The 19739-nt window shown below is 36.0% G+C and overlaps 1 protein-coding gene across 1 annotated transcript in view; it reads left to right on the top strand.

Moving 5' to 3' along the window:
• LOC145670034 (serine/threonine-protein kinase Sgk3-like) overlaps positions 1-19739 on the top strand; it is a 58320-nt gene that overhangs the window by 16196 nt on the left and 22385 nt on the right. Inside the window, exons 2-7 of the mRNA XM_081738379.1 lie at positions 503-597; positions 5516-5611; positions 5983-6119; positions 10821-10958; positions 13758-14031; positions 17055-17321. Coding sequence (XP_081594505.1) covers positions 503-597; positions 5516-5611; positions 5983-6119; positions 10821-10958; positions 13758-14031; positions 17055-17321 — 1007 coding nt within the window. The remainder of the gene's footprint in view (positions 1-502; positions 598-5515; positions 5612-5982; positions 6120-10820; positions 10959-13757; positions 14032-17054; positions 17322-19739) is intronic.

Genomic DNA, 19739 nt, shown 5'->3' with positions numbered 1-19739 from the left:
AAAGAATTGCAACAATGAAGGTATATAGATAAAGTATAGTTGAAAACTATATTTACTTGATTTGATAAAAATAACATTAAATGTGTACGTGATAATCTAAATATGTACCTTCCATTTAAACACATTATTATTGAATTTTTGAGTAATTCTTATCAATTTAAGCGACTTCCTATATTTTGTGGTTTGTTGTTCTGGCAAAACCAACTTACATTTTTTTTCAGTAAATTCATATGTAGGCCTGCGATACGTTTTATCAGTTTATTTAAGATAAAATACTTGTTCCAATGTTACGATAGTAGTCGTTTGTGTACCGTTGATTGTTTTCTCTCGTGTATAATGTGATATATGTTTGATGTCAAATAAGATTTCTTCCTACACGAGTTTTGACTGTATTAACAGTTTTGCAGGAGATTTTTTACGCGTTCGTGGATGCTTACTAATTAAGTTTTGTAAATGTGTGATATAAAACATTTGTGTTCTAATTTGCTTCTCTTTTTCGAAGGAGATAAAGAGCAAAAGTGTGTGGATCATGGCCAGAGTCAGACAACGGTCTCTGTGGAAGATTCCGAAACGTGGGAGAAGCAGAAGAAATTTACGGTCAGTATTTTTCCATTGTATATTGTGTAACTTAGGAATTACGTTTTAAGATACAGTATATTGCAGTAAGATACAATATATATATACATATATATATACATATATATACATATATATATATATATATATATATATATATATATATATATATATATATATATATATATATATATATATATATATATATATATATATATAGGGTGTAACAAAAAGGTACGGCAAAATTTCAGGAGTGTATTCCTTATGGATAGACAAATATAATAGTTCATATGACCATATGTCGGGAAATGCATTGTTACAGAGCTACGGCCATTGAGCTACCTGACGGTGCGAAGTAGTCACATTCTGGACGCCCCCTCAACGTAATTAAATTTAAACCTCAATACCTGAATAGTTCAGCTGCTAATTGTTAGCAAGATAATTTTGGTATCAATGCCTTCCTGAAGGATAAAGCTTTCCACTCTTACACATTTTCACGGGTGGACGCAGAGCCAAGGGGAAGTCATTCAATGCATTCGGAATGTGGGTTACCAGGAAGTCTTGGTAAGTGTTTCTTGTCAGCCTCTACGGGAGTATGGGTGGGCTAGTAAAGTGTCACCAACAATACTGCACCACATACTGAGAGCAAATTGTTGTTGATGTCTCCTGGGACTAATCGCATGAGGATTATCGTCTGCTCAAACATGTACATTATGGCAATTGAAAATGCCTTCTTGTGTGAACTGAGCCTCATTTGTAAACGCAATTGCGGAACGGAAAATGTGATTGACGGCACACTGCTGGAAGTATCATAGGCAAAAGCATACTCGCGGCAGATAGTCGGTTGCTGACCAAGACTGCACTTGCTGCAGGTTATATGGATACAGGCTCGCTCGACGACATACACGCCATATCTGCATGTGGTTTATACGTAGTTCATCCTTCAGGAACACAATGATACCGAAATTATTTTCCTAGCTTACGTAGGAGCCGCGCTATGGAAGTTTAAAATAAGTCCTATTGAGGAGCGTCCAGAATGTGACTGTTTCACACCGTTGGGCGGCTCAATGGCCGTAACTCTGTGACGATGCAGTTTTCGACATATGGTCATAGGAACTTTTTTGCTTGTCTACCCATAAGGAATCCACCACTGAAATTTTACAATACCTTCTTGTTACACCCTATACGAAAATGTGTTACTATATATTGTGAACAGATTCCTCATATCAAAGTAAGAAAATAGTTCATATGAACCTGTGCTCAAAAGTGGTTACTTTCGAAGTTTTAGGATGCCGAAAACGTGAAACAAATGAACTTAAAAAGTTCTTAGCTTCACCACTATGGGACCTATCGTAGTCGGGTCAAGACATCACTGAGGAACTAGTATGTGCGCTATCCAAAAATTCATGTTTCAGAATCCTAAGATACTCACGCAACAATTTTTATAGAGGGAGTTTGGTTACGGGCATATAATTTGAAGTACTCAGGATTCTGAAACTTGTATATTTGGATAGGGCACACATTAGTTTCTAAGTGAGGTCTTAACCTGACTACGGTAGACCCAATAGTATTGAAGCTATGGACCTTTAAAAATCATCCTTTCATGTTTTCGGCAGCCTATAACTCCGAAAGGAAGCATTAGTGCACCCAGGTTGGTCTATACTTTTTGTCTTATCTTGATGTCAGAAATTACCTCTCAAACTTTACCTTTAAAAAAAAAAAAAAAAAAAAAAAAAAAATGGAATATTTTTCTTGTGTCTTTAGTAACTATTTTAATTATATGTTTATATAATTAAAATATTTGTGTTGATAGTGTAACAAGTTTAATTTGTCTGCTTATGAAGTTAAATGTTTTTGTCAGCTTTCGTGTATTTTAGGTTATGTTTTTACACATCCTTTCATTTTTCAGATCCTGATCTGATTGTATTATGGAGAGTTTCAAACACATTAATCTCCTGTATTAAGAGAAGATATACGTAGAAAGGTCATTTTTGTACAGTCATTCCAAACACACAAAAAATAAATAAATATACATAAATAAAATAAAATAAAATATTGGTTGTGACTTCTGCAAAGTTCGATGTAAATATTTGTTAATTGTGGCTATAGAATGTTGAAAGTATTTGAGAACAAGATCCTGAGACGAATTTTTGAACCCAAGACGAACGGGAATGGGGAATGGCGGAAACTTCATAACGAGGAACTACATAATTGAAATCGTTTACCTTACATTGTGAGGATCATCAAACGTAGGAGGTTTAGGTGGGCAGGTCATGTGGCCAGAGTGGAAGAACGTAGAAACGCTTTCAAAGTCTTGACTGGAAGACCAATCGGAAAACGGGGGACGCGGTAGCTCAGTGTAGAGCGCTCACCTCCGGTGCTTGGGGTCCCTGGTTCGATCCCATCTCGCGCCGTGTGGACTTTGTGGTGCACAAACATTGTGCTCGTGAGTTTCCTTGGGGTTCTCCCGTTTCCTCCCACTCTTCATTCCACCATTTCATTCATTTCTCATCCTTTAGCCTAACTGGCATATCCATGGGACGTAAAACTTAAAAATTTCGTTTCGTTTCCAATTGGAAAACGACCATTAGGAAGACGTAGGCGCAGATGGGAGGACACTATTAAGATGGATCTCACAGAAATAGGAATACAAAGTAGAAACTGGATCCAGTTTAAAGGATAGAAGTCAGTGGAGAGGTTTTTTGAACGCGGCATTGAACCTCCGAGTTTCATAGACCATAGAGTGAGTGAGTGAGTTAGCTAGAATACTAGTGAAATGAAATCTTTCAGTTTAACGTCCCACGATTATGACCTTTCGGCTAAGGGAGACGGTGAATAATGATGGAAGAATTGGTGGAATGAGAAAGTGGGAGGAAATGGGAGTACCCCGAGAAAACCCACAGACACAATGTTGTCCACCACAAACTTACTTGGCGGGAATCGAACCCGGAACCTCACGCAACAGAAGTAAGCTCTCTACCACTGAGCTACCGTGCCCCCCCCCCCCTTAGAATACTATTGAATTATTTACAGGTAAAAGTACACTCATGTCCAAAATTATTGTCGCATGTCTATAAATATGTTGTAGGAATGTAATTTGATAACGAATTCGCCCGGTATTTCTTATAATGTTAGCATGCGTATAATCAGCAGAGACATGTATGTAGCAAATTTCATGTCAAAAGAGCAGTAAATAAGAACAATAAAACTTTCTTGTCCATTTAGCAACATTTTGTTTTACTCATTCTAATTTTTGTATTTATGAATTCTTTTCCTATGAAATTTACCACAAATATACATTTCCCGATTATATACATAGTACCAGTACTAAAAGTACCCTGCGAAATCATTATCAAATTATATTCTTAGAAGAAGACAGTTATAGATACGCGACAATCATTTTGGACAAGAACGTACCTTCTTGAAGTTAACTTCCTGCATACAAAGTAAAGTTTTATTTATGTATTTTTTAAATATCGATGTAAATAGCTTATTTCATATGTTTTTAGATTTCTGCATTAAAATAGTGTTTTGTAATATGAATGTATGAGTACGATTGATATTGATCGTCGATCAGCAGTTTAATATACTGTAGATTGCTAATGGAACATTTATTTGCATTAAATCCCACTTTACTGATGCAGGTCAGCAAAGTAGATTTGAATATAACGTGCAGTATGTCTTCCCAGTTTATTTGTTGTACCGGTATTTACTTTTTCGGAAAGGATTTTCACAATGGATTTTATGAACAGAAATAAAAATTTGCACTCTATTTTTAAACAAGTGAGTTCCGTTTCGCAGTGTGAAACTATGATTGACTTACAAATTATGCACATTCAATACTAAAATTGGACGTAAGTACTCTATAACTTTTGGTTCCAGCAGAGTGATACGATCAAAAGTAGTATCTGTTTCTTGGACGCTGAATTCATATTAAACAAGGATTACTCGCAATCTTTTATTGTTTATGTTCTATGAAGATTAATATCGAGCCCGAAAGTAGTAGTAAATTTCCACTATTTCCGGTTTTAATAGTTGATCTTTCCTTCAGACGCTAATTTGATTCAAAAAAAAAAAAAAAAAAATGTTGTTACTATCTATTGCCGTTTTTATTTATTTATTTATTTATTGTGTGTGGCGGTCAACGTTGCTGTATGTTTGCGAAACATAATCGCTTACTCTGAACGCAGACGAAAAGTATTTGAGAATAAAATACTGAAACGAATATTTGGATCCAAGAGGAACGGGAGTAGGGAAGGACTTTATAACGAGGAATTATATAATTTATACCGTTTACCAGACATTGTTAGTATCATCAAGTCTAGAAGGCTCAAGTGGGTAGGTCATGTAACCAGAATGGAAAAAGATAGGAACATTTGCAAAGTTTTGACTGGAAATCCAATCGGAAAATGACCATTAGGAAGACCTAGGCGCAGATAGGAGGACAATATTGAGACGGAACTCGCAGAAATAGGAATAGAAAGTAGAAACTGGATCCAGTTGGCTAAGAATAGAAGTGATTGGAGAGCTTTTGTGAACGTGGCATTGAACCTCCGGGTTCCAGAGGCCATAGAGTTGTTAGTTAGTTTACCTTAATTGCTTTCGGCTATTTTTACTACAAATTTTTGACTTGTTTCCTGAAGTATACTTTCTATCATCGTTTTGCAGCATGAAATATCTTTATCCCACAGTTTTCCGGAAGTTTTCCTTTGTAGATAGCGCTTGCGAATAACCCTAGCAATAGAATTGTTTGTTGTGAATTCTTTGTATGTTTGTCAGTGCTCTATCATGTGCATCAAAGCAAGAGCTGAGACTATGATAAAGCCCTTCTGTTTACAAGAGCTTGGAAAAAGAGCAGTTCAAACTGCGTTTTTACATTAACATAAAACAGGTTGCAGCGATAAATTTCCGAAAATGATAACATATTTTTCTCTTCCAGGTTTATAAGGTTGTCATAACATCCGGGAAGAACACGTGGTTCATTTTCAGAAGATATAATGAATTCCATAAGCTACACGAATTCTTGAAGAAACGGGTATGTAAGGCCTTTTATAACATAACATACATAACATAAAAAATAAACTAGGGTAAGGTTCTTTCTTGACGAAAGTATTGTTCATTTAAGTTATACTTTACAATTTACAGTAATTGAATGCAGTACTTTACAACTCTACGGAAACATACTAAAAGAAAAAGAGAAAAGAAGACTGATCTTAGAGAACTGAAGTTGCCATCATTTTTTTCTTTATGTAAGAACGAGGGCCAGTTTTGAAATGACGAACTCCTAGCAACCAGGAACTTGAAGTTGGCTGATCGAGGGTTGTTACAATGTTGTATTTCTTTTTAAATATTAGTAGATCGATTGTATAATGTCCAAAGATTATATCTTTTTGTTTATATTTTCAGGTGCCTAATCTAAACCTGAAATTCCCAGGGAAGAAACTGTTTGGCAATAACTTGGACCCTCAGTTCGTCAAAAGCAGACAGGAAGGTCTCGACGAATTCGTAAAGAAGTTGATGACCGATGAGAGGCTGGTACAGTTGTAAGTGGTCCTTTTGCTTATCTCGTTTTCTTTTTTTCGTTAAGTTATTAAAACATTGGATTTTAAGTTCGAGAAATGTGACTTATATGAGAGCATGCCACTTATATTCGAATTTACACTATCTGCAAATAGAAGGTAATGCTAAATGTACGAAGGGCTGATGAAAAGTTCGTAGCCCAACCCAAAAGGAATGTACATGGAATGATTAAATTTCACAGTTGTTCTGCTTACTTCACCGAAGTTCAAAACACTTCCTTGACGGTGCTCCAATATTTGCAGACTAGTTAAAATAAATTCTGAAGATTGTTTCTTACACCACTGTCCTATAGCACTATTCAGATTCTTATCAGATCCTAAATGACGTCCTTTCAAGTATTCTTTTGAGGTTGGGGAGGAAGTAGTAGTCTGACGAAGCTAAATCTGGGAAAATAAGAATGATCTAGACATTGAAACCTTAGACCATGCAATATCAGTTGTGTCTGCGTGTCTGCAGTGCTCGATGGGCAGGGGCGTTGTCCTGAAGGAACAGAATTCCTTTTTTTTTCAATTGTCTGCGACGTCGCACTTTCAATTCGTCTTTCAGCTTTGTAAGTAGTGAAGAGTAATACTCTGCATTTAATGTCTGACCCTTGGGCGGGTAATCTATGAGTACGACTCCGTCCTCATCCCAATAGAATTTGCAGACACTTTCCTAGCCAGTTTCTATCTCGTGAACTTCTTGGGGCGAGGGGAACCTGAGTGCCGCCACTCCATTAGCTGTTGTTTCGTTTCAGGATCGTAGTGTTGCAACCATGTTTCGTCCATGGTTATTATTTGTGACAGAAATTGGTTGGGATTGCAGTCAAAATGGGAGTTGACTTCCCTTGATAGCCTCGAAACGCGTTCTCATTATCTCTGCCCTATGTTTTGCTGAGATTCTGTGATTTTCAAGAATAATGTCATGAATTTCATCCACGATTTCGAGGAGTCACTGTTTTTGGTCTTCCTGCACATAAAACATCATCTGTTGAGAAATTGCCACGTTTAAACTGTGTTATCCACTTCTTCACCGTTGCATATGACGGAGGAGAGTGCCGTAGTGTTTCACTGAGGTGCTTATGACTTTGCTTCTGTGGCTTCCTTGGTAGAACAAAAATTTCAAGACAGCTCTGATCTTGATGTTCGTGAAATTCGTTGGTTGGTTATACATGATCAATTCAGGAGCCTGAAAAAAACAATAAGAATGTCATTATTAATATAAAAATTTGTATTTGTACGTACAGAGATACGTTCTTTAGAACTGTACAATTTTCTCAGTACCTTTACTTCTTCTGGTTTGAGCTACGAATTTTTCAGCAGCCCCTCGTACAGATGATTATAAAAATATTATTATTATTATTAATAATAATAATAATAATAATAATAATAATAATAATAATAATAATAATAGTTTGTAATACGTAGTGAAAATGAAATGAAATGAAATGAAATCTTTGAGTTTTACGTCCCACGGTTATTGTAATACGTAGTGTTAGTGGATAGTAACACTGAGGCATGTGCAACGTGTGGCCGTTGGAGGTCGGTGATCATCTGTAGTACGTCAGGCTCGGTAAAATGGAGGAGTGTGTTAAAGCGGGCAGACAGTGGTGAGAGACTTCAGTGAGTTTCAAAGCAGCTGAATTGTTAGTGTACGTAGTTGGCGTAGGGGCATTTAAAAGAAATGAAATCTAATTTAACGCCCCACGATTATGCCGTGTGGGTTAAAGAAGATGGATAATCAATGCAAGTGAATGATTATAATAATTGGTGAAATGAGAGTGTGGGAGAAAATGGGATAACCCGAGAAAACTCATGGACACGATCAACAAACTCGCATGGCCTAGGAATGGAATCATAGACTCGTTGCACAGAGGTGACCGCATTAACACTAAGCCATGCAGGTGTATTTAAGGTTGCCTACATATTAGGTGTGTAGCGAGAAAAAGTGTCCAAGATGATGATGAGTGCAGAACTCATGGCGAAATAACATCAGCCACTCAGCACCGAGAACACAGTCTGTACATACGCAGTCGGGTTGCTATTTCCAAACTGCTGATCGCCACCAGAAAGCGCTCGGAGAAAATAGTGAGGAAAACGTTCGAAGTGAAGTGTCAGTGATTGAAAGCACGTAATATGATCTGATGAATCTTCTTATTTCCAACAATAAGCCGTAGTTATGTATGGCAAACGTCCCAAAATGTTATGCTGCTCTCTACTGTGAAACGTAGTGTCGTCTCTATGATGCCGTGGGTCATAGTAGGATCTTGTTATTACACTTACAGGACGCATTACTGCAAGTGGTTATGTGAACATTTTAGGATACCACTTTTATCCTCTAGTCTAGATGTTTCAGGCTAATGACGCAATTCATCAATTTTATAATAAGTCAATTTACGCTGTTGGTACTGTTGATACATAACTTCATAAAAATCCAGATGAACTACAACACCTCCTCACTCCCGGACGATCTCCATACTTCAGCATTATTATTGAACACTTGTGGTAATTTCTCGAACTGCAGGCTAACAATGGTCCCACGTTGTCGTACGAAGGAGGATCAGAAACTAACGTTACAAGGCCGATATTTCTGGAGTTCCGTCTTTTATAAAGGAATGAGGCGTGTGCGGTAATTTTAGTAAATGGAGTTGGCGCGAAGAAGTCGGCTCAGTTGTTCGATTTCTGTAGGCGAAACATGTAACCACGGCTGAAATTTACCGGCAGCTGTTAGAGGTTTACAGAAAGACTGTAATGTGTCGTCTGCATGTCGCAGAATGATGTCGAAAGTTTACGGCTGCTAGAGAAAACGTCAGCGACGAGGAGTGCAGTGGCCGACCCAGCACGGATTCAACAGATTTGAACACCCTACCTCCCTCCGTACAGCCCAGACCTTGCTCCAAGTGACTTTTACCTGTTTCCACACTTGAAGGAGCACCTAGGAGGTCGTCGTTTCACTTCAGACGAGGAGGTGAAAATACATCGTGACAGCGTAACTGAACACGAAAGGACGGAATTTTTACCAAGAGGGTATCTTTAAAGTCATCCCACGATGCGACAAGTGTCTCAACCGATATGGAGACTATGTCGAAAAATAACCTAATGTATGTACTATCTGTTGACACTATTGGTTGTATGAAATAATGTATACACGTTATGGTGTTTTCTTCATTAGGCTGTTGGTCCTAAGTAGAGCAAACACCACAATTTAGTAGTCGCTATTTGTATGTTCGCCCGAGCATTGACGATGAACCATGTTATTACTTTTGTAATGGCTTCTTCCAACGATAACCAGACATAAGCAGCATTCAAATAGTAACTTCAATGACAAACAATTGTAGAGTATTGTCAGCATCACATATAGGTTTCAAAAATAGGGCTGACATACATTACACAATATAAAATGATGCATATCAAAGTTTCTTAAACCATGTACGTAGGACAAAGAACCACAACGAGGTAATTTCTTTAACTCACAACCAACAACAGAAATGTATGGAAAAATGTTATATTATGTTTTTACATGCTTACATTCCTTTATAATGAAATGTGCTAAAATTAAGGATAAATATTGTATAATACTTTACATGTTGATGCACAAATAGACTTGAGAAATGTCCTAGCTATAATTCTAATGAACCAGTTCTTCACTACTTCTCGCTGCAAGGCTGATTCCGACGCGAGTAATGAGTCACATCAACGTCACCTTTCTTTAGTCTGCCAATTGGTGTTCTCACTTCATGCTCTCCCGTTAAGGTGACGTAATTAATGGCGGGAACTATCATTGGCTGCTGGTTGCTAGGCAGCTAACTTGGTTGCTAAGCACGAGCGCCTATGCAGCGAAGCGAGCAGCAATGCTATGGGATGCTGAACAGAACAGATTTTAATCTTCGTAGGAAATAGTAGCATTTTAAAACATCAATAATAATTAAACCTCTTGAAAATATATGTACGAATAATGCAGAAAAAGTTTATCACAATGTTTCTCTGCAGCTTTTGTAACCTTATTTTCTGATCACTCCTTGCATTAATCAACCAAGGTGGATTTTCTTCAGGTGTTTCTTTTGTTTTATTTATAGTTTACATAATATGTTTATTGCCATATTCATGTATGCTTTAGGTAATTTACCGTTATAGGTTTATGAAAATCATGTATACATCAAGAAAAATATAAAGTTTTCTTTTATCTTATACTTGTAACGCACAGCTGATTAAATATATCTTATTCCCTTTGGGTTCTTCAAAAGAAGCTCGAGATACTTCCAAAATTGTAAACGTGATGAATATATGTCAATCGATGCAAAAATAGAAGCATAAATTTACTCTTTCCTTTTTATCACCTTCCAAATTTGTTCAACCTGTTGACATAGAGTATTATCGTTATAGTTGTTACTGTAGTAATAGTATTTGTGTATACATTATTATTATTATTATTATTATTATTATTATTATTATTATTATTATTATTATTATTATTATTATTATTATTATTATTATTATTATTTATTAAATGGTTTGATTCAGCATTAAGAAAGAGAGAGGGGAAAAATAAAATATTCTATCGGAAGTAAATCCAGATCTCGTACATCGAAAGCGAGAACTGTAACTTAATTAGGTTTTGTGCAGCAATATGATATGTAAAAATGTAATACGTAATGTATAATATAAGTTGAAACTTTTTCTTTGTAGGTCTGAAGTACGTGACTTTTTCCAATTGAATAAGCACAAGTCTGATTCCGAAGGTGATGGAGATGACTCTGGTGAACAGGAGTCAGGTGATGCTCAAGATAGCCATACGGTTAACCTAGGACCCTCTGAAAGGCTTCAGTAAGTCTTGTTGCTCTGCCTATATATAAATAGTTGGAAAAGTAAAAGTTCAATAATTCAGGCTTTTTTTTTTTTTTAAGAGTCCTATCACTGCGAAATTAAAATACCGTAAATTTTACAGTAATTATGTGATATCTTCAAATAGATAAAAGATAATCGAAATGTGGAACAAGACCTCCCTAGACAATGTAATTTTGCATGAGGTACCGTTATCACGAGTCACTTAGTAGCTTTCCGTCTGCAGTTATTTAGAAACGCGAAAATAAATGCTGATTTTCTAAATGGCTCGAAATCGAAAGCAGATAATTGAGTCGTAGTAACGGTATCTCCCGCAAAATAATATTGTCTAGGGAGATCTTGTTCCACTTTCCGATTATCTTTTAACTATTTGAAGATATCACATAATTACCGTAAAATTAGCGGTATTTTAATTTCGCAGTGATAAGGCCTCTGTATTGCTCAAAGGGAGTGTATTGCTATAGAGAAACATGTAAATGTAGTATTTTAATATATAGAAAGTTGGGAGGAGTTTGTGGTAAACTTGGATAAGTGATAGATGATACCAAATGCAAATATTTTTTTCTTATAATTCTACATCCGAGTACGCCTCATTGTGGGTCCACAAGGCCTCGAAATTGCCAGCTTGCAATAGATTTTGTCATTTAGATTAAAGCAAAGCGCCTGAAATGTCCGTCAACCCGCTATACGTAGCTCCTCTACTGGTTGCCTTTCACAAGGATAACATCCTAGTTGCAATTCGAAACTAATAAGGCCAAAGCAACGCCTAAATGTGGAATAGAAAAATAAAGAAAACTTTTTTGAAAATTTGTTAGAGCTGGGAAATTACACAAAATTTGGAATCGAGCATCGAACGTTTCTAGCACTTGCGGTTTTCGAGATCTCATTGTCGAGAGGATTCACTACAACCGTATAAACTTAGCATTTTAATATCTAGATAGTCTGGCACTATTTGTTAAGTTTAACTAACACTGACCTATTTTGTATCAGAGAAGACATTTTAAATTGTATGAAACGTGTGTAAATAGTAACATCGTAGACTTTCATATTGGTACAAAAGTTGTGAGTCAGTATGTGTAGTGATCACCAACTTTCAATAACATGTTAATTTTAATGTTTTCTGTGAAAAAAAAAACTATATTATGTAAAATGTAAAAATATTTGTGAAGCCAAAGCTCTTGATTAGTATTAAGTAGTACCGTTAAAATTTAAATTTCATTATTCGAATATTGGAACAAAATTCTTTACTCGAATATTGATCAAATAACGAAATTGTTCGAATGTTGGAAAACAATATCACAGTATTGTGAGCGGTGATAACGTTGAGAAAGAAATGTAAACAAAAGCTAGCACTCACCGCAAAAAACAAAGTATTCCTCTAAGTAGCGCTTTCGGAAATCCCTGTTCCCATCTTCAGCCTAGGAACAATTCTCTGAAAAATGTGAAACCTTCATTATTAGAACCCGAAACCTCCCGATTACGCAGCGAGAATGCTACTATCCGCGTATGCCGGCTCAGTGAAGATTAGTAATATACTCATTTGTAATGGTAGTCGTGGTGTTCATGAGAGCGAACCACTGCAATACATACAGGAAATATCAACAGGATAGCTTTCCTATTTTTACCTTGCTTGCTTGTTACCCTTTTTCATACTTTAGAGCTGTGGTTAATTATTCGAAAAGACACTGCAGCGTCGGCTAGATGAATTTTTTGCTAGCGAAGAGAACACGATTGATAGAGGATAAGTGTCCACTTAACTGGGCGTTACATCAAAACCATTTTTTTTATTTCTTACTTATATTCATTATAGGCAGGGGGAGGGGGGTACGAACTTCCAACAAGGCAATTATTCTTACTTCAGCCCCCAAAACAAACTAAAAATCCAATTGATAACAGGAAGAACAGCATATATTGTCAATATTGACTCACTTGGCAGGAAAATAAGAAGACATAGGACGAAGTTCTTCTTGTTCAAAAATTGTCCACTCAGATTATTAGGTTCATTTACATATCCTATAACAAGAAACTGCATGCGTCCGACTGCAGAAAACACACTGAGTGTTGAAAGATTACGCCGAACTGAAAGAAATGGTAAAGAGATTAGTAATAGTAGTAATAATAATAAATTGAATATTAGAATTTTTGAATTTATGATGTATACAGGGTGTTTCAGAACAACGATTGGGAAATGATTCCTGCCACCAAAATAAGACAAAAAGTACAGACCAACCTGTGTGCACAAATGTTTCTTTCGAAGTTATAGGCTGCCGAAAACATGAAAAAAATTAACTTTAAAGGTCCATACCTCCAAAACCATGGGGCCTACTGTAGTCTGGTCAAGACTTCACTTAGGAACTAATATGTGCGCTATCCAAAAGTACATGTTTCAGAATTCTGCTGTGTTTACACAACATTTTTTATAGAGAGAGTTTTTCTATGGGAATATAATTTGAAGTACTCACCAACTATCTCTATAAAAATTGTTGCGGAAGTAATGCAGGATTCTCAAATAGGAATATTTGGATAGGGCACATATTAGTTCCTAAGTGAGGTCTTAACCTGACTACGGTAGGCCGCATAATATTGAAGCTATGGAACTTTAAAGTTCATTTTTTCATGTTTTTGGCAGCCTATAACTCCGAAATGACGGATTTCTGCACCCAGGTTGATCTATACCTTTTGTCATATTTTGATGTCAGGAATCACCTCCCAAATGTTGTCGGTGTTATTTTGAACACCCTGTATATTTATCTGTAACGCAATGATGTTTTCTCTTTGTAGGGTGAAACCATGTGATTTCCACTTTCTCAAAGTGATAGGAAAAGGCAGTTTTGGAAAAGTCTTTCTAGCTAAGCACAAAATAGAAAACAAGTTCTATGCAATTAAAATTCTACAGAAGAAAGTGATCATAAAAAGGAATGAAATGAAACACATTATGGCTGAGAGAAATGTCTTGTTAAAGAACTTGAATCATCCGTTCTTGGTTGGACTTCATTATAGTTTTCAGACGCAGGACAAATTGTATTTTGTCCTGGATTATATAAATGGTGGTGAAGTAAGTATTACTGTAACTTTCTTTAGCCAATAAAAGCAAAATAATTTAGTCTTTATTTCAAGAACTGTGAGTCCACATAACCAGATAATTAGTAATTCTTGATACCTGCTGGGAACGAATGTTGTGCTTACCAAAAACATCCAGAGTCTAGTTCTAACCGGGAACGTTACGGCAAAGCGTTACTGCCATCCTCAGTACAAAAGAACATTGTTGGACGTAGTATTGATTAACCTTTGCTGTGAATAATAACTTATTACTTCCAATATTAATGTTTTTTATGAAATTTTTATTATTCCTTTACAACTACTATGCCTGTGTACGTATTTTTCTTAATTATTTTGTTTTTATAATAAATCTAGTGTTTATGAAAAAAATGTTAAGTAACACAGAGCAGATAGTTGATAGAGCGGCGGGAATTTGACACTCTGACTACTAGACATGTGACTATTATTCTATATTTGCCATTTATTTCCTGGGCTGCTGTCAAGATTGCGACGAGATTTGTGGGAACAAGAACCCTCAATTGAAATACCATTTTATCTAGTGTGAACTTTACGATTTTAGTTAAAAGGAGGATTTCTTATGCTCAATTTCGGCATTTCGTGAGGACGATGTTGATTGCAACAGGTCAGATATTTCCTGGTACGATTTAATCAGTAGTTTTATTGATCGCAAACTAAATAAATAAATAAATAAAATAAAAAATAAATAAATAAAAATAATATTAAATAATAATAATAATAATAATAATAATAATAATAATAATAACTTTCAAAATTTATCTAGCAACTTGAGAAAAACTAATCATTACTAGAATTTTGTGGTTGCAAACTTTCGATACAATGGAGGGATTTTTGCTAACTTCAAGCACATTAAAATCAAAGGTCTGAAAGATGAAAACAAACATTACAGGAAGATGAGAGAAGACCGAGTTTACACCGTGGGGACTGGTAGATTTTTGATACTGTTGTAACAATTTCATAGGCAAACCTGGATCAAAAATTTGTGACCAAAAAGGAAGCTTGGATGTTAGTAATGGTAATCTTCTCAAGTTAATCTTAACGCCTTCGTGTTCGGTAATTATGTTAATATCGACCTAGGACCGTTTGGACTTACATACCAATTCTTTTAGTTAAAGTGCTGCGAGGCGTATCCCTTAAGGAAGGGTATCAACCCTGTCGGCGGACAAATACTTTTTCGTGCAGAAATTGGGTATACTGCCTTTTACTATTAGCTTCCACTTCTCTCTCGTGGCTGTTCCTCATTGCTATGTGGAACCTAATGAGCGTAACACGTGTTTACAATGGCTGTGCCATTCAGAATCCCGTTAAGTATGAAGAGCACGTCGTCATATATTTTCTATAATGACAAGGTAAGTGCCCAACGTATATTCACAGAGCTCTTGTTTTCATTTCTGGAAACATTGCTGCAACTAGATAACACTTCTACGACAATGAAGAGATGGACAACGAAGTTGAAATGTGGTTCCAGCAGCAGGCGCTAGAATTCTGACTGTGGGATACAGAAGCTGGTATCTCGACTTAACAAGTGTATGGACAATGGCGCCAATTGCGTCGGAAAATAACCCCTGTATCACTAAGTACATTGTAGTAGGCATTTTGTCATATACACCTTTTATATACATTATAATGAATACTAGCCGTTGTGACCTTACTTTCCGGACGCGGCTTGTGTGTGAATTTGTATATGAGTACCCCTCATTCTAATTTAACCTAAGACTTCTATTAACATATGAAATGCTTACCATTGTTAGATGAAATATCAAATAAGATAGTTTTAAAATATTCTTCTTTAACTCTTTATTTGGTCTTGTTGGTTACAAGTAGCATCGTTTTCTATTGCATTAGACGCCCAATGATAGTTTCAGTAATAATTTAATTGGCATTATTGCTTTCATACAATATTCACATGTATGACTGCCGGATCAGTTGTTTACATAGTTTTAATCTTTGTCAGCAGAGGACAGTTAAATTCAGTACACCAAGTTTATTTTTTGAGTATTGCGAAAATTGTAGTTTCGTGGTATGTAGAAAGATGTTTGGCTATACTTTGCAATAGACGCGTCAGCTGCGCATCCATAATTAGGACTGCTTTCAATGGGTATATAGTGAAGTAAGGTAAAGTAAGAAAAGTAGACTAGGGTGGGTTAGCTTAGGGCTAGAGAAGTTTGGACTCGGTGTTGTGCCGTGGGAGGGGCGAACGGGGCGGAGGTCCCGGGCGCCGAACTAAGGGGCTCAAACTTTGGGAGGAAAAAGAAAAGAAAAGAGAGAGAAGAAAATGTTACTCAGGTTAGGAAAATGCATTTACATATACTGTAAAAATGGAAGGAAAAAGTAATAAAAAGTGCTCAAAATCAAGGGGAAAAAAGTTTATTTTTGAAAATTTTCTTACGCTTCGCGCCAACTATGGTGGCGTTTCGCGGCTGATCTGTCGACCTCTCATATGTATGGGGGCGCCGTCGTACCGGGCCCCGGGCGCTAATTTTCCACGACATGGCAGTGTTTGGACCCATTTTGTTGAAAATTAATCGAATGTAATTTCTTGTGTCTGCGTAAGGATACCAGCTGGAGTGGTCTTGTAAATTTCATTCAGATATTTAATGGAATTGCTGCTAATTACTCGTATCGAGAAATATTCCTAATTATAATTGAACATGTTACAGATCATGTTGCTGACTATCAACGCATGATCAGCTATATTAAAAACAATGTTGCTTGGAAATATACATTCTGTATTTTGTATTCAAAACACAGAACTACCTTAAAAGTTACGAAATCATTATGAGAATGATTTGTTTCAACCATAAAAACGAACCAGGCAGTTTTTACGGGGATATTTCAATGTTTGCCAATCAAACGGTTAATTCTAAACAAGGTGAGATTGACTGAATCACTCTGCTCTTTTGTTGAATTTTATACTGAATGGCGGCAAATTTCAATGTGCTACATAATATTGCTATCCACATACTCATTATTACTCTATAATTATCTTTTACTTTTCAGTTGTTCTTTCACCTTCAAAGGGAGCGCACATTTGCAGAACCTCGTGCTCGATTTTACAGTGCGGAAATGGCGTCTGCTCTTGGCTATCTGCACTCGCAAGGAATTGTATACCGAGATTTGAAACCAGAAAATCTCTTATTGGATTCTGACGGCCATGTTGTTCTTACAGACTTTGGTCTTTGTAAAGAAGGCTTACGTGCTAATGATACCACAAATACCTTTTGTGGGACGCCAGAATATTTGGCGCCGGAAGTAATTAAGAAGCAGGTAAAAATATTGTATTAAGTTTGTTAATTGAAGTGAAATGAGTAGTTTAGAGAGTTAATTGAGTTCGACTAGATTTGCGATGGCTTTCTCTTGGCTAACCACAGCGAAATTAAACTGCCGCTAATTTTAGAGTTTTTTCTGTAATATCTTCAAAATAAATAAAAACATTCAAAAAGCAAAGATGTAGTGTGCTAGACAATATTATTTTGCATGTGATACCGTTATCACAACTCAGCTATCTGCAATTGATTTGCAATTGTCGATAGATTTAGCATTTTTTGCGGGTTCTGTAAATAGCGGCACACCAAAAGCAGATAGGTGAGTTGTGATAAAGGTATCACATGTAAAATCATATTGTATAGTGCACTACCTGTTTGTTTTTCGATTATTTTTATTTGTTTTGAAGATATTGCAGAGAAACTCTAAAATTTGCGGTAGTTTAATTTTGGTGTGGTGAAGACTTAATGTTTGTGCCTTTGTTACCATAATCAGTGTTGGATGAGGTACTTTTATTTTGTACTTTGTTTTGTACAAGCATAGTTCTTGCAACGTAATGTATCTAGTTACAAGCTAGTTGGTATAATTGTCTGCATATAACTAGATACAGATACAGGTCTGTCAGCTAAATAAGTTCAAAAGGTTTTACTGATCGTTCAGGGACGCCCGGTTTTTTTTTTTTTTATTTATTTATTATTTGATTTGAATGGGAAGACCAACATACATACCAGTTGTAAGTACACACAGACTTTGATGCATGAATGCATATAATACTTCATGCAAAACGACAATTATACGCACATTGCGTAACTTCATTAATTACAGTATATATATATATACTATAATACAGGGTGTATCAAAAAAGACTGTACAACTTCAAAAACTCTTATTAGTTTATTTATTTATCTTACAGACATGGTTTTGGTGTCATTTTGTAGCTAAATACAAGTTATATATATATATATATATATATATATATATATATATATATATATATATATATATACCTTATACCTAAAGAGGTTCAATGTTGCTTACCTAAAGAGGTTCAATGTTGCTTCCATTGGTGATGCTGTACAAATCCCATCTGAAGTCTCACTTGCTCTACAACGTCTTCAAACGATACGGGGAAGAAATGAAGATTTGTTGTATCTTACCGAACATCTAGTTTCAATAAAACACTTATCCCACTGATAAATAGTAGGCCTACTGGGAGGATCTTTTTACCTTATACCTAAAGAGGTTTAATGTTGCTTCCATTGGTGATGCTGTACAAATCCCATCTAAAGTCTCACTTGCTCTACAACGTCTTCAAACGATACGGGGAAGAAATGAAGATTTGTTGTATCTTACCGAACATCTAGTTTCAATAAAACACTTATCCCACTGATAAATAGTAGGCCTACTGGGAGGATCTTTTTACCTTATACCTAAAGAGGTTTAATGTTGCTTCCATTGGTGATGCTGTACAAATCCCATCTAAAGTCTCACTTGCTCTACAACGTCTTCAAACGATACGGGGAAGAAATGAAGATTTGTTGTATCTTACCGAACATCTAGTTTCAATAAAACACTTATCCCACTGATAAATAGTAGGCCTACTGGGAGGATCTTTTTACCTTATACCTAAAGAGGTTTAATGTTGCTTCCATTGGTGATGCTGTACAAATCCCATCTAAAGTCTCACTTGCTCTACAACGTCTTCAAACGATACGGGGAAGAAATGAAGATTTGTTGTATCTTACCGAACATCTAGTTTCAATAAAACACTTATCCCACTGATAAATAGTAGGCCTACTGGGAGGATCTTTTTACCTTATACCTAAAGAGGTTTAATGTTGCTTCCATTGGTGATGCTGTACAAATCCCATCTAAAGTCTCACTTGCTCTACAACGTCTTCAAACGATACGGGGAAGAAATGAAGATTTGTTGTATCTTACCGAACATCTAGTTTCAATAAAACACTTATGCCACTGATAAATAGTAGGCCTACTGGGAGGATCTTTTTACCTTATACCTAAAGAGGTTTAATGTTGCTTCCATTGGTGATGCTGTACAAATCCCATCTAAAGTCTCACTTGCTCTACAACGTCTTCAAACGATACGGGGAAGAAATGAAGATTTGTTGTATCTTACCGAACATCTAGTTTCAATAAAACACTTATCCCACTGATAAATAGTAGGCCTACTGGGAGGATCTTTTTACCTTATACCTAAAGAGGTTTAATGTTGCTTCCATTGGTGATGCTGTACAAATCCCATCTAAAGTCTCACTTGCTCTACAACGTCTTCAAACGATACGGGGAAGAAATGAAGATTTGTTGTATCTTACCGAACATCTAGTTTCAATAAAACACTTATCCCACTGATAAATAGTAGGCCTACTGGGAGGATCTTTTTACCTTATACCTAAAGAGGTT

This window comes from Thermobia domestica, chromosome 2 (assembly GCF_964235325.1).
Source record: "Thermobia domestica chromosome 2, izTheDome1.hap1.1, whole genome shotgun sequence".
Lineage (NCBI taxonomy): Eukaryota > Metazoa > Arthropoda > Insecta > Zygentoma > Lepismatidae > Thermobia > Thermobia domestica.
Note: the sequence above shows the minus strand (reverse complement) of the source record. Positions and strands in the feature narration are given on the sequence as shown.